Below are 22,552 nucleotides of genomic sequence, written 5' to 3' on the forward strand. Positions count from 1 at the left end.
CCCATGAGAACTCTAGTAGCCTCAAAGCTTTTGTAACATCCGAACGTATTTCTCAGCACGCAAGAAAAAAATGGCAACCGACAAGATTACTCAACTGTATAATTCGTCATGTAATTTTTTTCCTGTAGAATTAGAAATTTTTCGCCAAAATGAGCGATTATTTTGCCAATAAGTAGTCCCTACTGGAGTAGACTACGTTAGCCAATCATAGCTGCTTATTTTCGAGGAGTAGTAGCAACGTCCAAAGTTGGAAGGAAAGTGGGGAAATCTGGATTTGTGTTTGTGTGTGATCATCTGGCAACACTGCGCCATTGTCGCTGTCAGCTCAGCCATTTGCGTTTGCGTTATATTTGTTCTTGTTGACATTTGTATAGTTTCGAATGTAATTGCTTGCGCTGAACCTTATCAATAGTCTTGGATTATTTTTGTAAGCATCGCTTTCCAAAATTATTATGCATTTCTCTTTGATATTTTTTCTTTGAGAACTTATTTAAACAATTCTCAAAATATGACGAATTTTAAATGTAGGGTAAATTCTCCGGCCAGTCTCCAGCTATCCGTACTATAAAGTCATATACTTACCAAATATAGTTCTTTTAATCGAGGCTCCTGTTTTTCGGTACCATCTTCTGATATCCAGTTTACTCATGTTTTTCTACCTTCATTTGTTGAAAGTTTTCTTCATGTACATACTTTTCGACCAGATAGGGTCAACCGGGATAAAATGGTTATAAAAAAATAGCTTTTTTGGTTTTGATGATCCATAGCAGAAACATTGTGAAATATAATCATGTTTTCACTCAATATTCTATACATTGTGCATCTTAGCTCTAAATTGAACACATTTTGTTTTTACTTTTTGCTTTAATATTTGTTTAAAAGGTTATATACCTATTTTACACCTGTTTCGGGGTAAAATGGGTATATGTTGTTAAAAGTTGAACTATACTGTAATTTAGGGAAAAAATATTTGAAAAAAAGTTTAATTGCATTAAAGAAACAATTTTAATCCAAAACAGCTATAATATACTACTGACTGAACCAAATTTATTAACAAAAGCTGTATAGGCAAAGACTTGGGGCTTGGTTGAGGTAGCATTTGTACAATTCGTAATGCCTGCATATCAGCAATGTCATCTTTCTCGGGGAAACACATAGATAAATCTGCAGACGATTTTGTAGCAAACTTCACAGTGTATAATTCACCTTCATCTGGGATTTCCATATAAGGGCAGTTCTCAAAAGGTGGGAACAAAAAAGTTAACTTTGGGCAATTTCAAAAATTTTCAAATTTGACATCAATTTTGCTTTTATTCTATAGTATGCATACCTACAACATAATATATGAACAATGAAAAGACAGCAGGTATTTGTAAAAATTGTTAATTAACAAATTAAATCAGCAGTCTGTAGGTAACAGATTTTGGACATCATCATAATGTAATTTTCAGCATTTTTGACAATTGTTAATCTGATTTTTAACTTTTCCAATGAAAATTTTATTTACTACTTTTTGAATTTTGCAATTTAATGATAAAGAGGATATTAATGAAGTACTTGAATGGCTATACATACTGCTCTTTACAGACAATAAAGTTTTGGAATGATTTTGAAGAAGTTGATGAAAGGTAGAAAAAAGCTTCATGGAAATATTTATACAAACTTGTAGTTTGATCTATTGGGACAAATAAGGAATAAAAATAGACAAATAAATACGACATATATTTTTTTAAAGGAAAAATAAACAAAATATGCTTTAAGAATGAATGTAAAAAGTGACATCAGTTTAAATAATGAATATTTTTTCTAATGTTATAAGAATTAAAACGATGTCTAAAAAAATATTATTGAAAAAAGAAATTCTTATTTCTATTTGGAGACCGTTAAATTATGTTTCCAAAAGAAAGAAGAGAAAAAAAAACTCTAAAATAATAAAAGCGGCGGGAAAAAAATGGTTGCGCAGGTGATAAAGTCGCCAAAACTGGTGCAGCTGACGATTAACTACATTTGTCAAACTGGAATTACCCTCTGGTAACCTTTGTCTTATCGTATACTGTGTTGTCGCCAACGGAGGTTTGCTTGGCGATTTTCTCGCAAAATGGCTTTTGTAACGATCATAACCAGCCATGTTTCGGCTGTAATTTATGTATTGTTCAATGTGTAACGCATTAATTATGCAAAATACCAACGGATTAAAGAAGATAACATCATAATAACCTTTTTTATTGAGGTTAGAAGATAGTGGATTATAAAAAAATTAGAAATAAACGTACAGAATTATCGGCGTCAAGATCGTAACGTCATTTGGACATCTCACATGTATGTAGTGATGTGGATCGGGTAAATACCCAGCGGGTAGGTAAATATTTTTTGGGTATTTACCCAAGGCCTGGGTAAATACCCAAAAACTGGGTATTTTACAAAAAAAAAAATGCAAAAACTGAATGGGAAATTTTTTTTCAAAATCTAAATATGAAATAATTGCTAAAAATATTTTTAATTGAAAGACTTGAAATTATGAAAGAAACATATCGTGAACCAAAGAATCTTTCTTTTCAATATCATAATTGGAGAAGTATTTAGCAATTCAATGATGAACTTGGAAGAATAAACAGAGAAGTTATTAAAACTATGATGTTATTTATTTTATTGCTGTTTAAGTGATAACATGGCAAATATAGAAACAGTTTTCACATTAAGCAAAAATAAATAAATAAAAATAAATAAATAAATAAAAATATTGTTTTCTGTTGCTTTGCTCATTTGCATTTGCTCCCCGGTACTTCATGATGAAAATTTATTCAAACTATTTTTAATACACCCAATTAATAATGTAGGGGGGAGGGAGATAAATATTTTTCCCCTGGCATTTATCTGAAGGCAGGGTAAATCCCCTAGGAATTGCGCATTTTGCACGAAACAATTTAGGTGGTGTCAAAAGGTGATTTTTTTTTAAACATAAACCAAAAAAGGAATGATTAAAAATATAAAAATTTATGTATTATAATTTTTTTAATTAAAATCTTAATGAAATCTAAGGCTTAATGAAAAAATGATATGCAGAATACGCCTGAACACTTGAACTAGGTTTGGTGGAAATTTTTGTAAAATATATAGGTAAATAAATAGTAATAATAAATTGAGCGACATTTCGTTACATTTTGATGTCATGCAGGGACATGGGATATATTACTGGGTTATTAAAGACGAGAACCTTAAAAAATCGATTTTTTTTTGTAACCAGTTAAGCTTTTTACATTTTGTAGAATGGCTTTTTATATCTGAAATTTGGCTATCAACATTTATGAGGCATATCCAACACATTTAATGTGAATATCATATTTGATTGCTAAGTTGTTTCACACAATAATTCTTTAAATATGTGATCAAAATACAATTTTGGGCAAAAATTTGTTGTTTTGTATATGGTTGGTTATATATATACATAATAGAATACATACAGAAAAGTATTTTAGTTGAATACAAATTTTTGAAATAAATACCCATTTTGGGTATTTACCCGGGTATATACCCTGGGTATTTACCCCTAAAAATAAATACCCGGGTATTTGACATCACTACATGTATGTTTAAGAAAAATTATTTTTCTTCTAAGATACTGCATAAAAGCTTATGAAAACACTTTTAAACAATTAAAAATTGATTATGAGGATCGATAAATACCTTTAAAACGAAAACATCATATACTTAGTTCTCAAATAATAGCATTGTAAAGATCGTAACTTTTGGACATGCATCAAATTTCAAACTTACTTTTTTTCTAAAATCGTTTACAAAGTAAATAATCTGTCTTTACTTTTGTTATTTGTGTAAAATATTAACAAAAAATTATTCAGTGTAAGATTCATACCTTTAATTTTTTTTTGAAACGTATGGAAATAATTAAAAAAAAATTTTTTTTAATGGTACATTTGCTCAGTTAACATTTTGGTATGTCCAAAATTGTGCCATTTAGCATAGAAAATATTTTTTTAAGGGCATTTAAAGAGCTTTTTTTCCATAATTTATGTCAATTCTTGTCTCTATACAGCATTATAATTTACCTCAAAAATTATAGAGTTAATTAAAATGAAAGTTATTTGGTGTTGATGCTTCAAATTTGAAGTCTGTGTTTGCTCCCACCTTTTGAGAACTGCCCTTGTATCAATTTCCACTTATCTGCTTCAATGTTCTCAAAATCTGCCCTAACAAAATTTTGCCCCCCTTTTTTTTCATTTTTTTTTTTTTTTTTTTTTTGCTGCCGCTAAAGTCCCATATCTTTTTTTTATTCCCCTCCCCCAACTTAAAAGCCCTTATTGCCGCCACTGCATATTATAGGGTATTCAGAGTACTGGGACATCGGCCTATATTAAGTCTATGGAGTTACGTCGGAATCATCAAATGTTTGTTCAAAATCTAATCAAATTAGTATTTTCATTATTCAGATTATTTTTTACCTAATGTGCTTTATCTTTACTGTATGCAAGAAGCAAGAAAAAATGATTAGTTACACTTTGAAAATGAAATAGTAAATAATACACAAGTTTGATACTTGTTAGATCACAATGGGAAGATCACTCTTTTTATTAATGTTGTAGTTCTTATTAAGTTGACTGCTATGAGAAATTCTTTAAGTAATCTTCCCTCACAGCAGACTCCTCCCAATAACAAAAAAACCTTCTGTCCCTGTGACTGTCCCCTGTTCGGAGGTACTACTATATTTACTTTTTCAGGAACAAATCTGATATACCCCCCTCTTGGCGACTTTTTCCTGTTGGCGCCAAAAAAGCGTCGCCAAGAAAACTATGTATGACGTCATATGTCATACATCGTTCTTAGCGATGCTTTTTTAGCGCCAACAGGAAAAATTCAAATTATGTCATTAATTATTTAATGAAATTAATGCATTAATTTTTTTCCATTGTTTCTCCGGGATACGAGCCCTCGGTCTCATAGTACTTTCGTAATGAGACCTCGGCTCGCCGGCCCTGCCTCGGTCTCATTACGAAAGTACTATGACACCTCGGGCTCGCCAGGACCTCGCTGCCGCTCGGTCCGTTATCCCTCCGACTTTTAATATACATCACAGTCGGATATAAGTCACAGATCTCCTCCGTTCAGTAGGGTCTGGTGGGGTAAAGTGGTCATAAAATCATAGGTTTTCAACTTATGCGAATAATAGATACAATAAATTCTTTAAACATTTAAACTTTTTTTGTTTTTATTTTACATTGCATTATTAAAGAGCACAGTACATTGAGTTTTAGGAAAATAAATATTGATTTAAGTAGTTTTATAACACTTTCTTTTCCCTTTGTATTTATGACCACTTTACCCCATGGGGTGGGGGAAAGTGGTCATAGCATGGGGTAAAGTGGTCATAGTTAAAAATAGATGCAAAACCATTATAAACAACCCTAATATTTGTATATTTCGGTTATTTTTATAGTTACAAGTATATGCACAAGCATATGTGTGTATACACGAGTATATACGTGTCGTGTAAACATTAGTAAACACGTTCATATATGAGTAGATACATGTGTGCATCAGATACATGCATGCACGTGCCTACTCAAGTATATACGTGTATACACGAGTATATAAGCATGTATATGTGATTACCTACAGGAGTGTATACGTGTCTACACGGGTATATACGTATCACGTGTATATACGCGTGTAAACGAATATCATATGCGTGTATGCACTTGTATATCGAGTACATACGTGCATACCTGAGTATATACGTGTACAGTAGATGTATACACGCATATATAAGTGTATATGCACACATATACGGGTATAAACGAGTTAATTCGTGGATACATCTAGTGCGTGTTTGGGGAGGGGGCACGTTTCTACTCACATATATATATTGTGAAGCCCGAGTATATACGTATGTACGTGCAAACACGATTATGTCCTGTATAGACGCATATAAGTACATTTACGTGTGTACACCAGTACATATATATATACATGAGTATATAAGCTTATATACATGTGTGCCTGCAGAATGAGCAAAAGCTCTTGTGCAAAAATCTAAGGAGGGTGAAAGGGGAAGATAAGAAGCAAAGAATTATAAGGAACTTACGTTCGCTGACGCGCTACATGCACACAAAGCCAGAAACTGATGGATGCTAACAAATCGCAATTTTGTTACACAAAGATGATTTTAACCAACATTTTAGATTTTAAGAAATATTTAGAGCAGTTGGTAAAAGTTACCTTTAGTAGCTCTAATACAAGCATCGCAACAAAGGCGCAGCGACAGATGAAACTTTTTCAAAAGCCTCGTTATTGCAAGAGAGTGCTTTGTGATTGCGACACACATGTATTACAGCAGCAGGGCGCAAATTTCATCAATCGCTTAAAAGCTTTCTTGAGACCTACAATGTTGTGTTAAATTTTCTTTGTGTAATATATAAATTTGTGACCTGTTTTGCATCCATTAGTTTCTGGCTTTGCGTGCATGTAGTGCGTCAGCATTGTGTTTGTAACCATATGCTCCTTATGATTCTTGCTTCTTATCCTCCCCTCTAACACATTTTAATAATTTGCCTAAAAGTTTAAACTCGCCCTGTTTACTTGTATATCATATATTTGTATGTAAGTGTATACTCGCGAACGTACGCGTATATTCGTCTGTACCTGAGTATATAAGTGTTTATGCATATACGAGAATAAGCGAGTATGTACGTGTATAGTCGAATGTATATATGTATAGATTAAAAATACTTGGAGATACTCATATACGTATTTATTGGTGCATTTATGTGAATATATCTATATACGTCCCTACACGAGTATATGCGTATGCATATGCATATACTCGTAAATTTAACCCCGTTTACTGTAAAAACAATACATATTAAGTGAAATTACTATTTTAATTTATATCTTCCATATACTTAACGATTAAGTGGCATTAGAAGAACAATATTTGTTAAGCCTAGTATTATGATCACTTTACCCCATCTTACTTAAATTGTTCTAAAAAATTACCTAAAAGAGATTCAGCTAACTGTTAATGGGTAAGAATTCTCGAGACATGTAGGAAGCTTCCTATGCAGTCAATCTGTTCATAATTCTAACAAACAAAATTTCACAAGGAAGTTAAGAGAGGTGTTTGGATTTTAAACCTTTTCATATTCACACAAAATATTTATTTTCACCAAAAAAATTTTGCCAGTTGTAAAATGTTGTATTCAAAATGTAGTTTCTAACTACCCTACTCTATAATAAAATTTTCACATTCATTCAAACATTTATTTCCAAGCTATAGCTATTTATTTCACGAATGACCACTTTACCCCGTTGACCACTTTCCCCCACCAGACCCTATACAATAAAGTCACAGATTTTATGTGAAATTAACACCATTTTTGTGCTACAAAAATGCCAACCAGACCAAAATACAAACTACCAGAAACACACTAAAAACACAATAATTCAAAATATGTTCACTTACCTAACCTCTTTATTTTCAATTAGTTTAAATATAAAAAATCTATTTAGGACTCCGGTACGTCCAAACGTTGGACGACCTGACGAAAAAGAAAAAGAAGATTCATTCAAAAATTTCAATTGATACATTTGGACAACATCACAAACTGAACTCATAATAAAAATAGAAAATTCAACTAAATTAACATTAAAAAACAACAAGAAAAAGAATACTCTAAAATAAAGTTTGAATTGAAACTTTATTTTAGAGTATTCAACTTAAAATCTCCCTAAGAGCGAAACATATGAGCACCTACCTCCTAAAACACATACACGTGCAAAAACAGACTTAGAGAAACTACTTTCCAGCGTTCAAGTTGCAAAACCAGGGTTGCCAAGTTATCGCCTTATTGGCGATTTTCGTATCGAGCGAAAAATTAAAATCTCGCCAAGAGGGGGGCATATCAGAGGAGAGCCCTTTTTCACTGAAAATTCAAATAAGTTCAAAAATATTGAATCAATGAGCCTGAAAATCAGTCATCTCCTAGGGTTTTAACGAAGGAGGCAACTGGTTTTCGGACTCATTGTTCAATTGAAAATTTATTTGTATTTTCGAACTACCAAAAAAAAAAAAAAAAAAGATTGAACCTTGTTTAACCAAAGTCGGTGGTTCCATGAATTTTTTTAGTAAATCAACACTTTAAGGTCACCAGGGCCACCACTTCACCTTTTTACAAATCTGTTTATTGACGTTGGTTGTTCCAAAGTACAGATTTAATAGAGCATTGAAATTCAAAATGAGAAAGAAGAATCTTTAAAAAGTAGTAAAAAGTGTGTTAGAACAGCTATTCTTTATTGCAAACACAGTAATTCTTTTATAATTTTTTTCTGTATTTTTTATGTAAAGCATTTTCTAAGCTCTTTTTGGTTAAATGTTCTGAATTTCTTATGTCATCTTCAATGTTGAATTAAAAATAACCTTAGTTGATCTTGCATTCATGTATTGTGCCAAAAACCTTTTTCTGAAATATGTCACACTGATTCAGATCTGCTTGTTTTTTGAATATAAAATGTTATAATTTTTATTTATTTGCCTTCATTTCTTCTTAATTTCTAGTTTCCTAATAAATTTTACCACATGTGCCACAATGTCTCAGAAAGTGTGTTTCAAGTGGAATAATCATCCAATTAATTTGTTGTCATCCTTCAAGAGCTTCCAGTCATCAGATGTATTAGTTGATGTAACATTGTCATGTGAAGGACACAGTCTAAAGGCACACAAGTTAATCCTGTCTGCTTGTAGCCCATACTTTCAATCCCTTTTCACAGAAAATCCTTGCCAGCACCCAATAGTTTTTATGAGTGATGTGAAATTTGAAGTCATGAAAGCTATTATGGACTTCATTTATAATGGAGAAGTTAAAGTTGCTCATGAGGATCTCCCTGCATTCCTAAAAGCTGCAGAAGCACTTAAAGTGAAGGAATTGACTGAGATATGTGCAGATAATAGTATCTACAGGACAGCTCAAGGTCCAAATTCACGGATTGACAGCAATACACCACATTCTCATAGAGCTTCTACCCCTATGAAGAAACGAAGTAGGGGCCGGAAAAGATCAATGAGCGACTCAAATAAAAGTGATGACGATATATTTATAAAAAAAGAACCTCTTTCACCAGATAATCATGAAATTCATGAAATTTCAAATGATGAATTTTATACCCCACGGGAAATAAAATCAAACGATGGTTTGCGTTTAAATTCTCATGTGCCTATGAATGCCTATTCATCCCCCCACCATCAGTCTACAAGGTGTATAATTAGAGAACCAGATTCTGATGAAGAATATGAAATGGAGTCAAAATTATTAGAACAGAGAATGGCAAGTAGTGTAAGTGCTTTGGTTATTTTTTAACTTTGTTTTTTCATTGCTGTCAACTAGGATGGCCCAGCAAACAAAAAGAAAGTATGCTGTATTATACATAGAAGAGTGATTCTCACTAGTTCATTTCAAGGAAGGGCCTAGTCAAGGCAGCACTGACTTATCTTAATCATTAGGGAAGAAGGGAACATGTGGACATTTTTATTTCTTACAAAAAATTTACCTTTTTCATTTTATTTTCTCTTTTTTACTAACCATAATCTTACACCTAATCCCTTCAAATATGCAAAAATCATCCACGTGTGTCTTTACAAAGGTGTATACAGTTGAACCTCCACGTATCGAAGTTTTCTGTATATCGAAATCCCAGCAATTTCTAGGTTCATTACATAGAAAAATTGTTTCTATATGTCGAAAAAATCTCTATTATATCAAATTTTTTATTGAGACATTCGTAGATTTTTTTTTCACACTTTAAACTGTTTGTCTCATGAAAAATAAAGGTTAGGGGGGAAGTTATGTTTACTAAAGTTTGTTACGAAACTCGGGGTTGAGGGATGTGTCAGGAACGGTTCCAGAAATATTTAAAAAGGGGGGGGGGGTCAAGTTTCAATGGCCGGCGTTATATCTCCTATGTAAAAAACCTTCTCTTAAGCAGGGGTGCCCATCCCCCACCCCCAATGAGATGAAACCCCACCCTACAATTTTTCAATGATTAAGCTCATTACAGATGATTGTGCTTTAAAAAAAAAATTCTGAAAATACCAATAGTTCATTCAAACGAACCCAGTCAATCCTTTGAACTGTGATGCGTTGAGAAGAAAAACCTTACCGAACGAAGCAAAAAGCAGGTTAACATTGATTCAGTGGTTGGAAAAACTACATTTTTTTTGTAGCGAACTACAACTACTTTGTTACAAATGTAGTTAACTACAACTACTTTTTTCAAAATGTAGCAACTACAAACTACTTTTGAAATGTAGTCGCTACTTCGCTACTTTCTAAAACAATAAGTAAATAAAAAGCATACACAATAGGTTGTCCCTCAAAAAATTAAAGTCAATATTTCAAGTCGTATACCCGCTTGTATTTTTCCTCTTGTGTCAAAACAATTGTGAAAAAAAGTTCCATATAATTTGCACAACGGCAATCCGTGCCGACTTGCACCTGAAAGTGTAAAACAGTACTTGTATGCTATGCCAAATCGAAAAAAAAAGAAAAAAATTTTTTTTTAGAAACTCGAAATTTCTGTTAATAAAACGTTTCTTCTGTACCCAACACCCCACATGTACCAAAAGAACATTTATTCAAATTAAAAAACATTTAGATATGCCACACATGACCTAAAATTTATAATTTTATTTAAAAAAATGATCTTTTTTTTCAGTTATCTTTTAAAAAATTGCATATAAATTTAAATAGAATATCAAGTTCAAAAATTACTGGCGAACACATTTACGAATCAACAATTACAAACGAATAATAAATACATAATATAGTATTTTAAATGAAAATTTTAACTCAACCTGGAAAAAATCCATATCTTTGAGTACTATGTGGGAGACTTAAAAATTGCAGGAAAACAAAAATTTCTATTTAACGCTAATTACCCACTTTTCTATTTTACTGTTTTTTTTTTTTTTTTCAGCTTAATAATTTCGTAAAATCTTACTTTTCTGAAAATGTGTATCAAAAACTTAATTTTTTGATGAAAATTATAAATGTTAGGCCACGTGTGGGATATCTAAATGGCTTTTAATTTAAATACAGTGGCTCCCAAAAGTGTTCGTACACTTACGACTTTCAATGAAATGAGTCCCTATCCATTGGTTAGAATTAATACTTCGGAATACGTACTTAATTATAAGATCTATGATCAATTTTTAACAAAACTACCTGAAAATTTTCTGAAAAATATTAAAACTTAATTTTTTAAAAATCAAAAACCAAAAAGTGCCGGAAATTTTATCTCACAAAAGTCTTCGTACACTTTGAAAAATGTCCATATATTATTAAATAATCTAACTTTTTATTAAGTTATGAATAAGTAGAATATCATGCAATATCAGCAACACCTTTTAAACATCTGGGAATAGATTTCATTCTTTTTTTCATTCTTTTTTTGCGTAATTTCTAAGTAAGTGTTCAACCAGTCTTCGAGTCTGTTTCTAGATCTATTTTCGTTTCAAAGCCATATTTTCGTAATCTAGCCTCCAGATATCTCTAAATATGTTACATTAAGTTCAAATCTGAAGATGGAGGGGGTATTTTCTAAACTTTAGGACAATTTTCGAGGACCTACACGCAAACGTTGAACACCGTGTGCTTCTTATCGTTATCTTGATAAAAAACAAAATTGTTTCCGATAACCAAATTTTTGGCTAAATGTTTAAAATTGGTTTTTAAAATAATTAAAGGAACAGCATGATTCATTATTTCTTCAAAAAATTCTAAACTACCAAGTCCTGATGCTGATATGCACCCTCACACAAGAACACCTTCACCGTCCTGATTAAAATGATCCAACTAAGTTCTTAAGATTAAGTTCCTAACTTTTTCTTCTATTTACAATTATACAGCAATTTAACCAAAAATGTTGAATTCATATTTATCTCTAAGTAGGACGTAATTCCAAAACGTTTTGAGCTTATTTATCATTGATTTTGCGACGAAAAGCGTAAGCTTTCTGTTTGTCGCACGGCCAAAAAAATTTATGCTGTAAGAGGTCCCATTTAATTCAGCTAATCAGAGAACTTGGTGAATAATTTTAGACTAATATTAAATGTAAAATTTTTCATTTAACTCTGTAGAAACTTTTACATCACTCAAATGTGTATTTTTCATAAAATTTTTAACTTTAACTCTCCGATTACTCTTGGTCAACTTTGCCGGTTGACCTTTTATTGCCTTCTTTTCGGTTCGATTCTTTTCTTTAAAGCATTTTATCAAGCACTTTACTGTAGAATGGAATAAATTAGCTAATTTAGGGACATTTCAAAGAAATTTACCGCTACTGTGAGGGAAAATTTCAAATTTTGAATGGTGTTTGTTGTTTTTCACGAATACCAACCATTTCAAAGTAATAAGCACAATATTAAGGAATAAATAAGCAAAAAATTAAAGGCAAATGACTTTTAAGGGTCTACGCAATGCAAAAATAATAAAAAAACGACGTATGATAATTTTAATCATGAATTTATTCGAAAATATTTGAGTGTACGATGACTTTTGTGACGTGTTATTTCTCTGTCTTTTCGTTTTTTGACCCGTTTCAAAAAGAAGATCCATCAATATTTTGAAAAAACTACTGGGTTTTATTTAGAATTACATAGGAATGATGTGAAAAAATATTGGACGTCATATTCGAATTCAGTTTCGCGTTATTTTGATTTTACTAAAAAATTTCAAAGTGTACGAAGACTTTTAGGCGTCACTGTACATGTTTTTGAGGTGCATATGTGGGGTATAGGAGCAATGTTTTATCAACATAAATTTTTAGTTTCTAAAAAAACATTTTATTTTAATTTTGCCTAGCATTACAAGTGCTGGTTCTCACTTTCAGACATAATCGGCACTTGTTGCTGTTGTTCAAATTATTTGATTTTTTTTTTTTTTTTGGACGTAAAAGGATAACATATAAGAGTGTGCGACTTGAAAAATCAACTTTCGATTTTTTTTTTTTGGGGGGGGGGGACACCCTTATACACACACATCGTAAGAGGTTTGAACAAAAAACGATTGATAAATTAACTCATCAGAAGACACTATGAAAAATGCCCGTTATCATACTCTCATACACTGTAATGCTGGTATTTATTGTAAGTCCTCCAGAACAGCTCAATTTTTTCCTTTTCTATAACATTTTTAGTAGCTTCTTTTTATTAGGTGAATACTGTCGAAAATTTAAGCCTCGCTAAAATATTTTTATTTTACAATCTTCGGTCTGTTCATATAAAATTCACAAAATTTTCAACTTGCGAAATCACCGCTATCTTCATTTTTGCGAAGATAAGTGCTTTTTTCCATATAAATATTGGTGAAATATGAAAATTACGTTTACAAACTAATGGCGTCAAACAGAACGTATGGTGTCAAAATGAAATGCCTGAGGTCAGCTGGTATTTTTATGAGTCTTATTTCTCATTGCATCTGATGATGTACCTTGTGTAAAATTTATGCCAGTTAAATTTGTTTGAACCTTGATTTTTTTTTTCAGTTTATTTAAAAGTAGTTTCCAGAAATGGCTACAAACTACTATTTTTTGTAGTTAACTACTCACTACACTACTTTTTTAAAAAAGTAGTGTGCTACACTACAAACTACTAAAAAATGTAGCTACTACAGTAGCGTCGCTACTTGTAGCGCGCTACTTCCAACCACTGCATTGATTCCATGTACTATTTTTTCGAATCTAAAAATTTGAAGATTGGAAATAATCATAAGAAAATTCTTGTCACAGGGTGGTCAGCTGACCCTTTGACCCTCTCCTGAATCTGCCCCTGGGGTGTGTAGATAGGTCGATGTTTCGTTCTTGAATTCTTAAATTTCCTCAAGTTTATTCTTAAATATCTTAGTTGTAACCAGTAACATTCTGAAATCAGTTTAAGTCATTCCTTTTGTCAGTTGATTATCATTCCTAGTTGTTTTAGCTGCAGTAAAAATCATTCAAGTTAAGTAGATTGATTTTGTACTTTTCTCTCAATTGCGTTGTCAAAATGAAAATCCCCTAATGTTGCGGATCAAGTTGCATTGCCGAAGAATGAAGATGTATGAAGGTGCAAAAATGTAATTTCTGTTATTTTTTTAATTATTAACTTTCATTTAATCCGATGCTCATATAAATTAGAAATTGGGTTTCATACACGAAAATTAGCTTTAATTTTAATGTTTTTAGAGATTTTTGGAATAAAATAAGATCGTTTCTATATATCGAATTTTTCTGGCAATTTGCTGCTTCGATATATGGAGATCCGACTGTATTTGGATATGCTTGGGGGCAGTGTTGGGCATTAATCAATTATTTTTTCAATTGCCTTGTCAATTGATTAAAAAAGTAATTGCAATTAAATTAATTGTAATTAAACTATTAATTGTACTTCGCAATTAATTTAATTAGATTAATGTACGTTAATCGCTTTTCACAATTAAAATAATTGCAATTACTTTTTTCAATTGTTTTATGAAACAATTAAAACTAACAATTAACTTAATGTATCAATAGGTACAGCGCAGCGTACAGAGTTCAAAGTATTGTTCGAATTCATATTTTCGTTCAGTGTTGATTGCTCCCTCGCCGCGTGAACTATTCTCGTCTAGGCAAGTTTTTTCCATACGTAAATGTTTGTGTTTTAAAATTGTGCAAATCATTGTTTTATAGTTTAACCTGTAACAGGGGAAATCAGAAAGAAGGACAAACCAGGGGACGTAAGATCTCAGAGACCGCTCTGTTTATTTTATTTTTTTAATAAATCGTGTAATTAAGATGCATTTCTGCAATTTCCCTCAGATGTTCTTCGGACCTCTACTAGTACGGAAAACAAATTTTAAATTTTAATTGAAATATATACACCTTTTTCGAGGCTGGAACCAGGAGATTTTTTGAGAAAAGTCATATGCTGCAGTAAATAATTAAATGCTCGAAATAAAGTTACTGATACATGAAACACACCAACAGCTCGGTTATTTCCAGCCGAGGACTGCAGTTTTGTGCTTATTAGCACTTATTGGCCCGGCATAGGAGGGTGAGTGAGCCGGAGATTAAACACTTCTTAACGAAGCCAAGAGTGCCAAACAAACTCGTAGCTAATACAGAATTAGCACAGACCAGACGAGTGACCGAAGCAATGGTTCGGTTCAACTCGAGTATTTCATATATTTCTGCTTTAGCCCTGGCTATTGGGTGGTAATTTAATGAAAGTTACTGATATTTTTTGATATTTTATTTGCTGCTAACACGTGTATTTAAATAGTTAGATAATAATATGGTACCCATTTAGCGTCTGCGTTCCAGGTAGACCTGTCGTCTGTAGAATATATTGTACAAAACCAGTAATTTTTGAGTTAGTTTTAATTAAAATTCACAGAACAATCGACAATTGTTAATTGTAGTAAACTACAATTAACAATTGTTAATTGCAGTGAACTACAATTAACAATGAATTAATTGTTAACTGTGGTAAACTACAACTAACAATTAATTGTTAACTGCAGTAAACTGCAATTAACAATTAATTGTTAACTGCAGTAAACTGCAATTAACAATTAATTGTTAACTGCAGCAAACTGCAATTAACAATTAATTGTTAACTGCAGCAAACTACAATTAACAATTAATTAATTGTTAATTATAATTTTCCACAATTACAATTGATCAATTGTTAGTTGTTGTGGTTACGTTTACCAATTAATCAATTGTTAATCTTTAATTGTCAATGCAATTAAAATTTGCCCAACTCTGCTTGGGGGCATATTTGAGCACCATTAACGAAACACTATTAATAATTTAAAATAGCAAATACCAATAGCTTGAATTCACATTACTAAGAAAACTATCTTCATTCTCCCAAGTTATCACACATTCTTTCCTTTTCTTGAGTAAAGGGCATTTGGAACAGAATCCCTGACCCCCTCTGACTGTATCACTGCCTGGTACCAGTAAACGTATTATTATTATCATTATTTATTTGAAGCGAAAAGCATGAAAATAATTTATGAGCCAACTTAAACTCAATAATAATTACTGCTGTTATTAATTTTTTTTTTTTTTTTTCAGATTTTGGAAAGGACGATGGCCCCCCTTTTTTATGTACACCCTTGTTAATATTGGTCATTGTACAAAAAAATCCCTCTAATGCGGACACTAACGGGACAAATTTTTTTGTCTTCAATAGAGAGGTGTCCGCAGGACCATGTTTAATAATGTTATTTGCATTGGAACTGGGGAATTAAAAATTGTCCGCATAATAGGGGTGTCCATTAGGAGGGCTTTTACTGTATCTTAATGAAAATGTAATTCATTCTTATTTTAAAAAGCTCATTTGTTTGTAATTTTCATGTGAAAAATGCTATCTTTTTGCATCAAGGCTGGGAAATAGTTTTATTTTGTTTTGCAGTGTTTCTTGAACTTCGTTGAAGTATAAATAAATAAAATTTCTTTTTATTTTTGCTAAAACTTTATTGTAAAAATTGCTAAACAAAATTCTGTATTGAGGGTGATCATTCGCAATGTAAAGTGGTAAATCGCTAGTTTTGTTTTAATTTTGCCAGGTTTTGTAAGATTTGGGTATTATTTCTTATCGCTTTCAAAAAACAAAGCACTAGTTAAAATTATGTCTAAGCACCACATTGCCGCCCTATTCGAAAAAATCGGTTGCATTTAGCTTCAGATTGAAGTCGTACATAACTCCTTCCACAAACCATTGCTTAATCTGTTGTGGAAATGGTTTGGGGGAGGAGTAATGAGGTCAAGGCACGGCAGAAGATTCAATGTGGGTGCCCAGAAATCCTCTACCTACATTTCAAAAAATAATAAAAACAAGATTTGAGTGTTGCTAAACTTTCTGAACTTGTTAAACTTTCCAAACCCACTTTGACATAATTTTAAAGCTATGCTAAAATGCAAAGCGAAACGAAGCATTATATTGCTTAACTGAGAGCATAGCTCCTAGGAACTAGCAGCCTACCTGAGAAATCTCATGGTGAAAACAAATACAAAAAAATCCAGAAAGAAAGTGGAAATCAACTTCCGAAGCAGTAAGTCAGAACGCATTTTTTCGCATTCTAAACTCTTGTTTCACGATGTTAGGCTGACAGACAATCTTGTGAAAAAGGAACTTCATCATTTCTTGACATGAAGCACACAACATGTCTTGAGATTTGAAAATGTGTCTTACTAATGGAATTAACATTTGTGGCTTTGTAAGAATAAAGGCAAAAAGTACTATTTTGAAAGACAGAAATTTGGAGCGAGTTCCTTTCATGCTCTCTAAAAGACATTGAAGATTTATTTAAAATAAAAATACTAACATTTATCCTTTTATTTTTGTTTTTTTAAATTATATATTGGGATGACTGCTCTCACCCCTGCCTCTATAAGTATGAAATTTGAAGGATCCCACCCCCTAGAAGATATTGCATGCCATTTTAGCATGGAAGTTTGAATTTTAGTTCAGCATTTTATTTTCTGGGTTGTACTTAGTATTTGTTAATTGAAGTATTTAAAATTCTAGCGACCATCCAATAATCAAGGCAATCCTGGATTATCTGTCTCATCTGAAAATTTGAGAATAGAAAAGAAAATGAGAATCACATCTGACACAGAGTCTTCCAACATGCAAGGTCCTCCTGAAAGTCCAATAGGTAAGGAAGGCCACTAGAGGGCGCCTGTGATGCAGGGAATGTTATTGCTGCTAATTTGATAAGTGTTTTCTTACTAAAATTTTTCATTATTACTGTCTAGTTTTAGGTTTTTTTACTTCACTTTATCATGTAATTTAGTTTTATTGTGTTTTGGGGGCTCATTTTTGCTGTTATTGTATTCTTGAAGTGTTTTTGCATTTTTTGGAGCTAAGCCTAACATGTGGTGATCTCCTGGTTTTTGATCTTGTGTGCTTTATTGGGTGTAGCAACTCTGTTTATTTACTGCTGTTTTTAGTATTTATTCTGAGTTTTTTTGCATTTTTATCTTTCTGTTTTGTCTTTTGGAACATATTCACTGAGTAGAAATGGGTATTATATGCATTATGAAAGAGGTAAAGAGTGGGAAGAGGGACAGGTGGATCTCTTGTGATTTATGTCATATGTTCTGCCTGTATAAGGGGGAAAATGAGTCTGTTTTTGAGGAGGATTATATTTGCACTAAATGTGCTGAACTCTCAGACTTAAGACTTAAGATGCTAGTTTTGGAAGCCCAGTTAGCATTAGGGTGTAGGCCAGTTGTGGAGGGTATAAATGTTCCAGAGATTCAGGGGGGAAGTTTCAAATGAGGAGTTAGATTGGGAAACTAAGGGTGTAATTTTGGGGGACTCTATGGTAAGGGAGGTGGGTAACACAGTTGGGAGAGTAAAGCGTAAGGTGGCTAGGTGTTGTTTACCAGGAGCTCGGGTAAAAGACGTTAATATGGTTGCTGAAAAGAAGGGAGTATTGAATAAGGAGGACATGGTTACTTTGTGGGTGGGAACAAATGAAGTAGGCCACAGTAAAAATGAGGAGTTTTCTAGGGAATGGGAATCCCTGTTGGATAAAGCAACCAGCTTTTCGACGAATGTCCAAGTGGTTGGTTTGCTTCCCAGGTATGGAGTGCATAGGAGCTGGCTAAATCAACGTGCCAGGTGTATGAACTTGCTACTGAAGTCAATTTGTGAAAAGCGCAGTATCAGGTTCATTGATGTATGGAGTCATTGTAAACGGGATTGGATTGCTAGGGATGGCCTGCATCTGAGCTCTACAGGGGTCAAAATGGTTAGTGGATTAATTTTAAGGGCTTCGGAGTCAAAAAACTAAGTTGGAATGGGGGGCATGGTTCAAGCATCAGGTATCGAGAGAATGAAATTTTTTTTGGGTATTGCTAGAAATGGAAATAAAGTGACGAACAAGAGTAGTAATATTAACAATTGTAATTTAGGAAATTTCAGGGTGTTAAATAAAAGCAACTTAGGCATGCTTAAAATTTTCTATACCAATGCTCGCAGTATTAGGAACAAGATGGATGAATTGAAAAGCATAGTTATGGATGAGAAGTTGGATGTTATTGGAATTACAGAGACATGGGCTACCGAATCTGATGCAGAGTTATTACATATTGCTGGGTATAATTTGTTCAGACAGGATAGAGTAGGTAAAAGAGGTGGTGGGGTTTTATTTTATGTTAGAGACAATTTTATTTGCAATGAATTGGTCATAAATGATAAGCCTACTGATATTGATATGGTTTGGCTGGAGTTGACGAGCAGTAAGGGCAAAAAGCTACGCTTTGGAAACATTTATAGGCCACCTAATTCAAACCAGGGACAAGATGAACAGATGTACCGTGTTATTAGTGACATGTCCAGTAAGGGATCCGTTATCATAATGGGGGATTTCAATTTTCCAGGTATTGATTGGAATAATTTTTATCCTGGTAATGGCAAAGAAGAGGAATTTTTAAAAGTAATTGGTGACTGTTTCTTAGATCAAGTTGTAACTCAGGGAACTCGAGAGGAGGCAATTTTGGATCTAGTTTTTTGTGACATAGGTAGTTTTGTTCAGGGGTTGAGTGTAGGGGAGCATATTGGAGATAGTGATCATAACAGCATTAGGTTCCGGGTTAAATTTGAAGTGTGCAAAGATGATAATTTTAGGTTTGTGCCCAATTTCAGAAACACTGATTTTGTTGCACTTAGGCAGAGCTTGAAAGAGGTTTTTTCGTCAGGGTTGGAAAATAGCGACGTAGATCAGCAGTGGACGGAATTTAAGGATAAACTTGCTAAAACCATTGGGGACTATGTTCCATTTAGGAGAAAAGGTGTTAGTACCAAAATTTGGCCCATGTGGTTCTCCAGGGAGTCTAAAGAAGCTCTTAATTATAAGCAAGCCACTTTTCGTAAGTTTAAAGAAACTGGTCAGAGTGCGGAGAGGCTCCAGTATGGTAAGGCAAGGCGAAATTTTAAGTATTTGGTACGGATTCAGAAAAGGGAATTGGAGCAAAGGCTGGCAGATGACATTGATGGGAACCCTAAGAGGTTTTTTGCTTACGCTAATTCTGGGAAAGCTCGAAACAGTCAAATTGGGCCTTTGGTTGATGAGCATGGAAATTTAATCCAAAACGATAGGGATATTGCAAATGTTCTAAATAACTTTTTTTCCAGTGTGTTTAACGATAACTGTATCTCAACAGTTGACACTAACAAGACACAAGCTATTATACAGCTTGAGGATTTTGTATTTTCCAGGGAGGAGGTTTTATTTCATTTGAAAAAGATTAAAGCAACTAAAGCTCCGGGACCAGATAATATTTATCCAAAAATTTTAGTTGAATGTGCAGAGGAATTAGTGGATGTTATTTTGAATATTTTCAATGCTTCTTATAACTCAGGGACGGTGCCAGAGGACTGGAAGCTGGCTAACATAACGCCACTCTTCAAGAAGGGGTCTAAAGGTATTGCTGGGAATTATAGACCTGTAAGTTTGACTTCGGTGATTTGTAAGATTTTCGAAACTTTGATCAAAATTAAGATCATGATGTTCTTAGAGACTAATAGTCTGTTGACTAGTTTGCAGTACGGTTTCAGGAAAGGTAAATCCTGTACTACTAATTTATTGCATTTCTACGACAAGGTTACCTCAGCTTTAGATAACAAAAAATGTGTGGATGTTGTTTATATTGATTTTCAAAAAGCTTTTGACAAGGTACCGCATGTTGCTCTTCTCAGCAAGTTAGCTGACATTGGAATAGGAGGAAAAACTTTACTTTGGGTTAGAAATTGGCTTACTGGTAGGAAGCAAAGAGTAGTTGTGAGAGGAAATCATTCTAATTGGAGTGATGTTTTAAGTGGGGTTCCTCAGGGATCAGTTTTAGGACCTCTTTTGTTTATTATATTTATGAATGACATCAATGAAAATATTTCCGGAAGCATGAATTGTTTTGCTGACTATGTAAAAGTTATGGGGATTGTCGAAAATGAAGAACAAGTAAAACAGCTGCAAGAGGATTTAGATCATATTACTAAGTGGGCAGATAAATGGGGTATGGCAGTTAATGTAGGGAAATGTCAAGTGCTACACTTAGGTCATGGAAATAAGCGTATGAGATATCGTTTTACAGGGTTCAGTCATAAATCAGGCAGAAAATGTTATGGATCTGGGTGTCTTTATAAATCAGGACTTCAAGTTTAGTCAACAGTGCAGTATTGCTAGTAACAAAGCCAACAAAATGCTTGGGTTCATCAATAGATCTATTTCAAACAAATCTAAGAAAGTTCTTCTGCCTTTATATAGGAGTTTAGTAAGACCTCATTTGGAGTATGCTGTTCAGTTTTGGTCGCCTTATCTGAAGAAAGATATTTTTGTATTGGAAAGGGTTCAAAGAAGGGTAACTAAATTAGTAAGGGGACTCTCAGATTTAGATTATGATACCAGACTTAATAGGCTTATTATGTATAGCCTGGAGCAAAGGAGAGTCAGAGGAGACATGATTCAGTTATTTAAATTTATCAAAATGAAAGATGTTAATGGATTAAATTTTTGCGGGGAAAGCAGGACAAGGGGTCATTGTTTTAAGCTATTTAAATCTCAGGCTAACTTGGAAATCAGGAAAAACTACTACTTTAGCAGGGTCGTGGGCACTTGGAATAGCTTACCGGAAGAGGCGGTAATGAGCAAGGGAGTGGATAGCTTTAAGAGGGCCATTGATCTTCATTGGGGACTAATTAATTGACTAGGACCAGCCTAGCTGGGCCCAGGGCCTGTTGCTGGTCGTCACATTTGTATTTGTATTTGTAATCGTTAAAATTAGTTTACTGAAATATTATCTACTTAAGACAATTTTTGAATTTACTTTTTTTCTGTAAAGTCATATCTTGATAACTCGAATATTCCTTTATCTCAAAGTTTTCATCGGGTTCCAGAGTCTTGATACTGTTGTGGAAACTTCCCATAACTCGAACCTTTTAGCCGTTCCTTGGGACTTCGAGTTATTGAGCCGTTGACTGTAGTTGAATTCATTATTAATGAAAGAGCTTACATCCCATGTTTTGCAAAATTGAGTTAGCTGTGATTTCAAAAAATTGTTATGTAGAGATATTGACTAGTATAAAAGGGAACTTAACTCTTCCACAACAAAGCACTTTCTTTATTCAGGGGCCACAATTTTAGTTTAGGAGGGGCATGGACCCCTTTTGCACTAATCGAAAATAAAACTGCCCTTTCTGTTCTCAATCGGAATGAAGGAATAGTACAAAAACAGGGTGGCGACAGATCAGGGAGATCAGGGAAAAGTCAGGGAACTTTATTAATCAGGGAAAAGTCAGGGAAATATCAGGGAATTTCGAAAAAATAACAAAAAATCAGGGAAAATTGATTTTATGAAGGAAAAAAATTTTTTTTTGCTTTACAGAATTAAGTATCCTAATTCCCTAGCATTTTCCGCCAATTATTTGTTAAAAAAAAAAGTAAAATTAATGAAGTGCGATTATACACTGCCGCATATTTGTGCATTTTTTTCACTCAACATCAATGTATTGAAT

The 22,552-nt window shown here is 33.1% G+C and overlaps 1 protein-coding gene across 1 annotated transcript in view; it reads left to right on the forward strand.

Moving 5' to 3' along the window:
- The first annotated feature begins 289 nt into the window (after window positions 1-289).
- The window catches only part of LOC129218034 (protein bric-a-brac 2-like), a 30,917-nt gene continuing 8,654 nt past the window's right edge, over window positions 290-22,552 (forward strand). The window contains exons 1-3 of the mRNA XM_054852215.1: window positions 290-427; window positions 8,567-9,341; window positions 17,561-17,690. Coding sequence (XP_054708190.1) covers window positions 8,598-9,341; window positions 17,561-17,690 — 874 coding nt within the window. The 5' untranslated portion in view covers window positions 290-427; window positions 8,567-8,597. The remainder of the gene's footprint in view (window positions 428-8,566; window positions 9,342-17,560; window positions 17,691-22,552) is intronic.

The sequence above is a fragment of the Uloborus diversus genome, chromosome 3 (genome assembly GCF_026930045.1).
Source record: "Uloborus diversus isolate 005 chromosome 3, Udiv.v.3.1, whole genome shotgun sequence".
Classification (NCBI taxonomy): Eukaryota; Metazoa; Arthropoda; class Arachnida; order Araneae; family Uloboridae; genus Uloborus; species Uloborus diversus.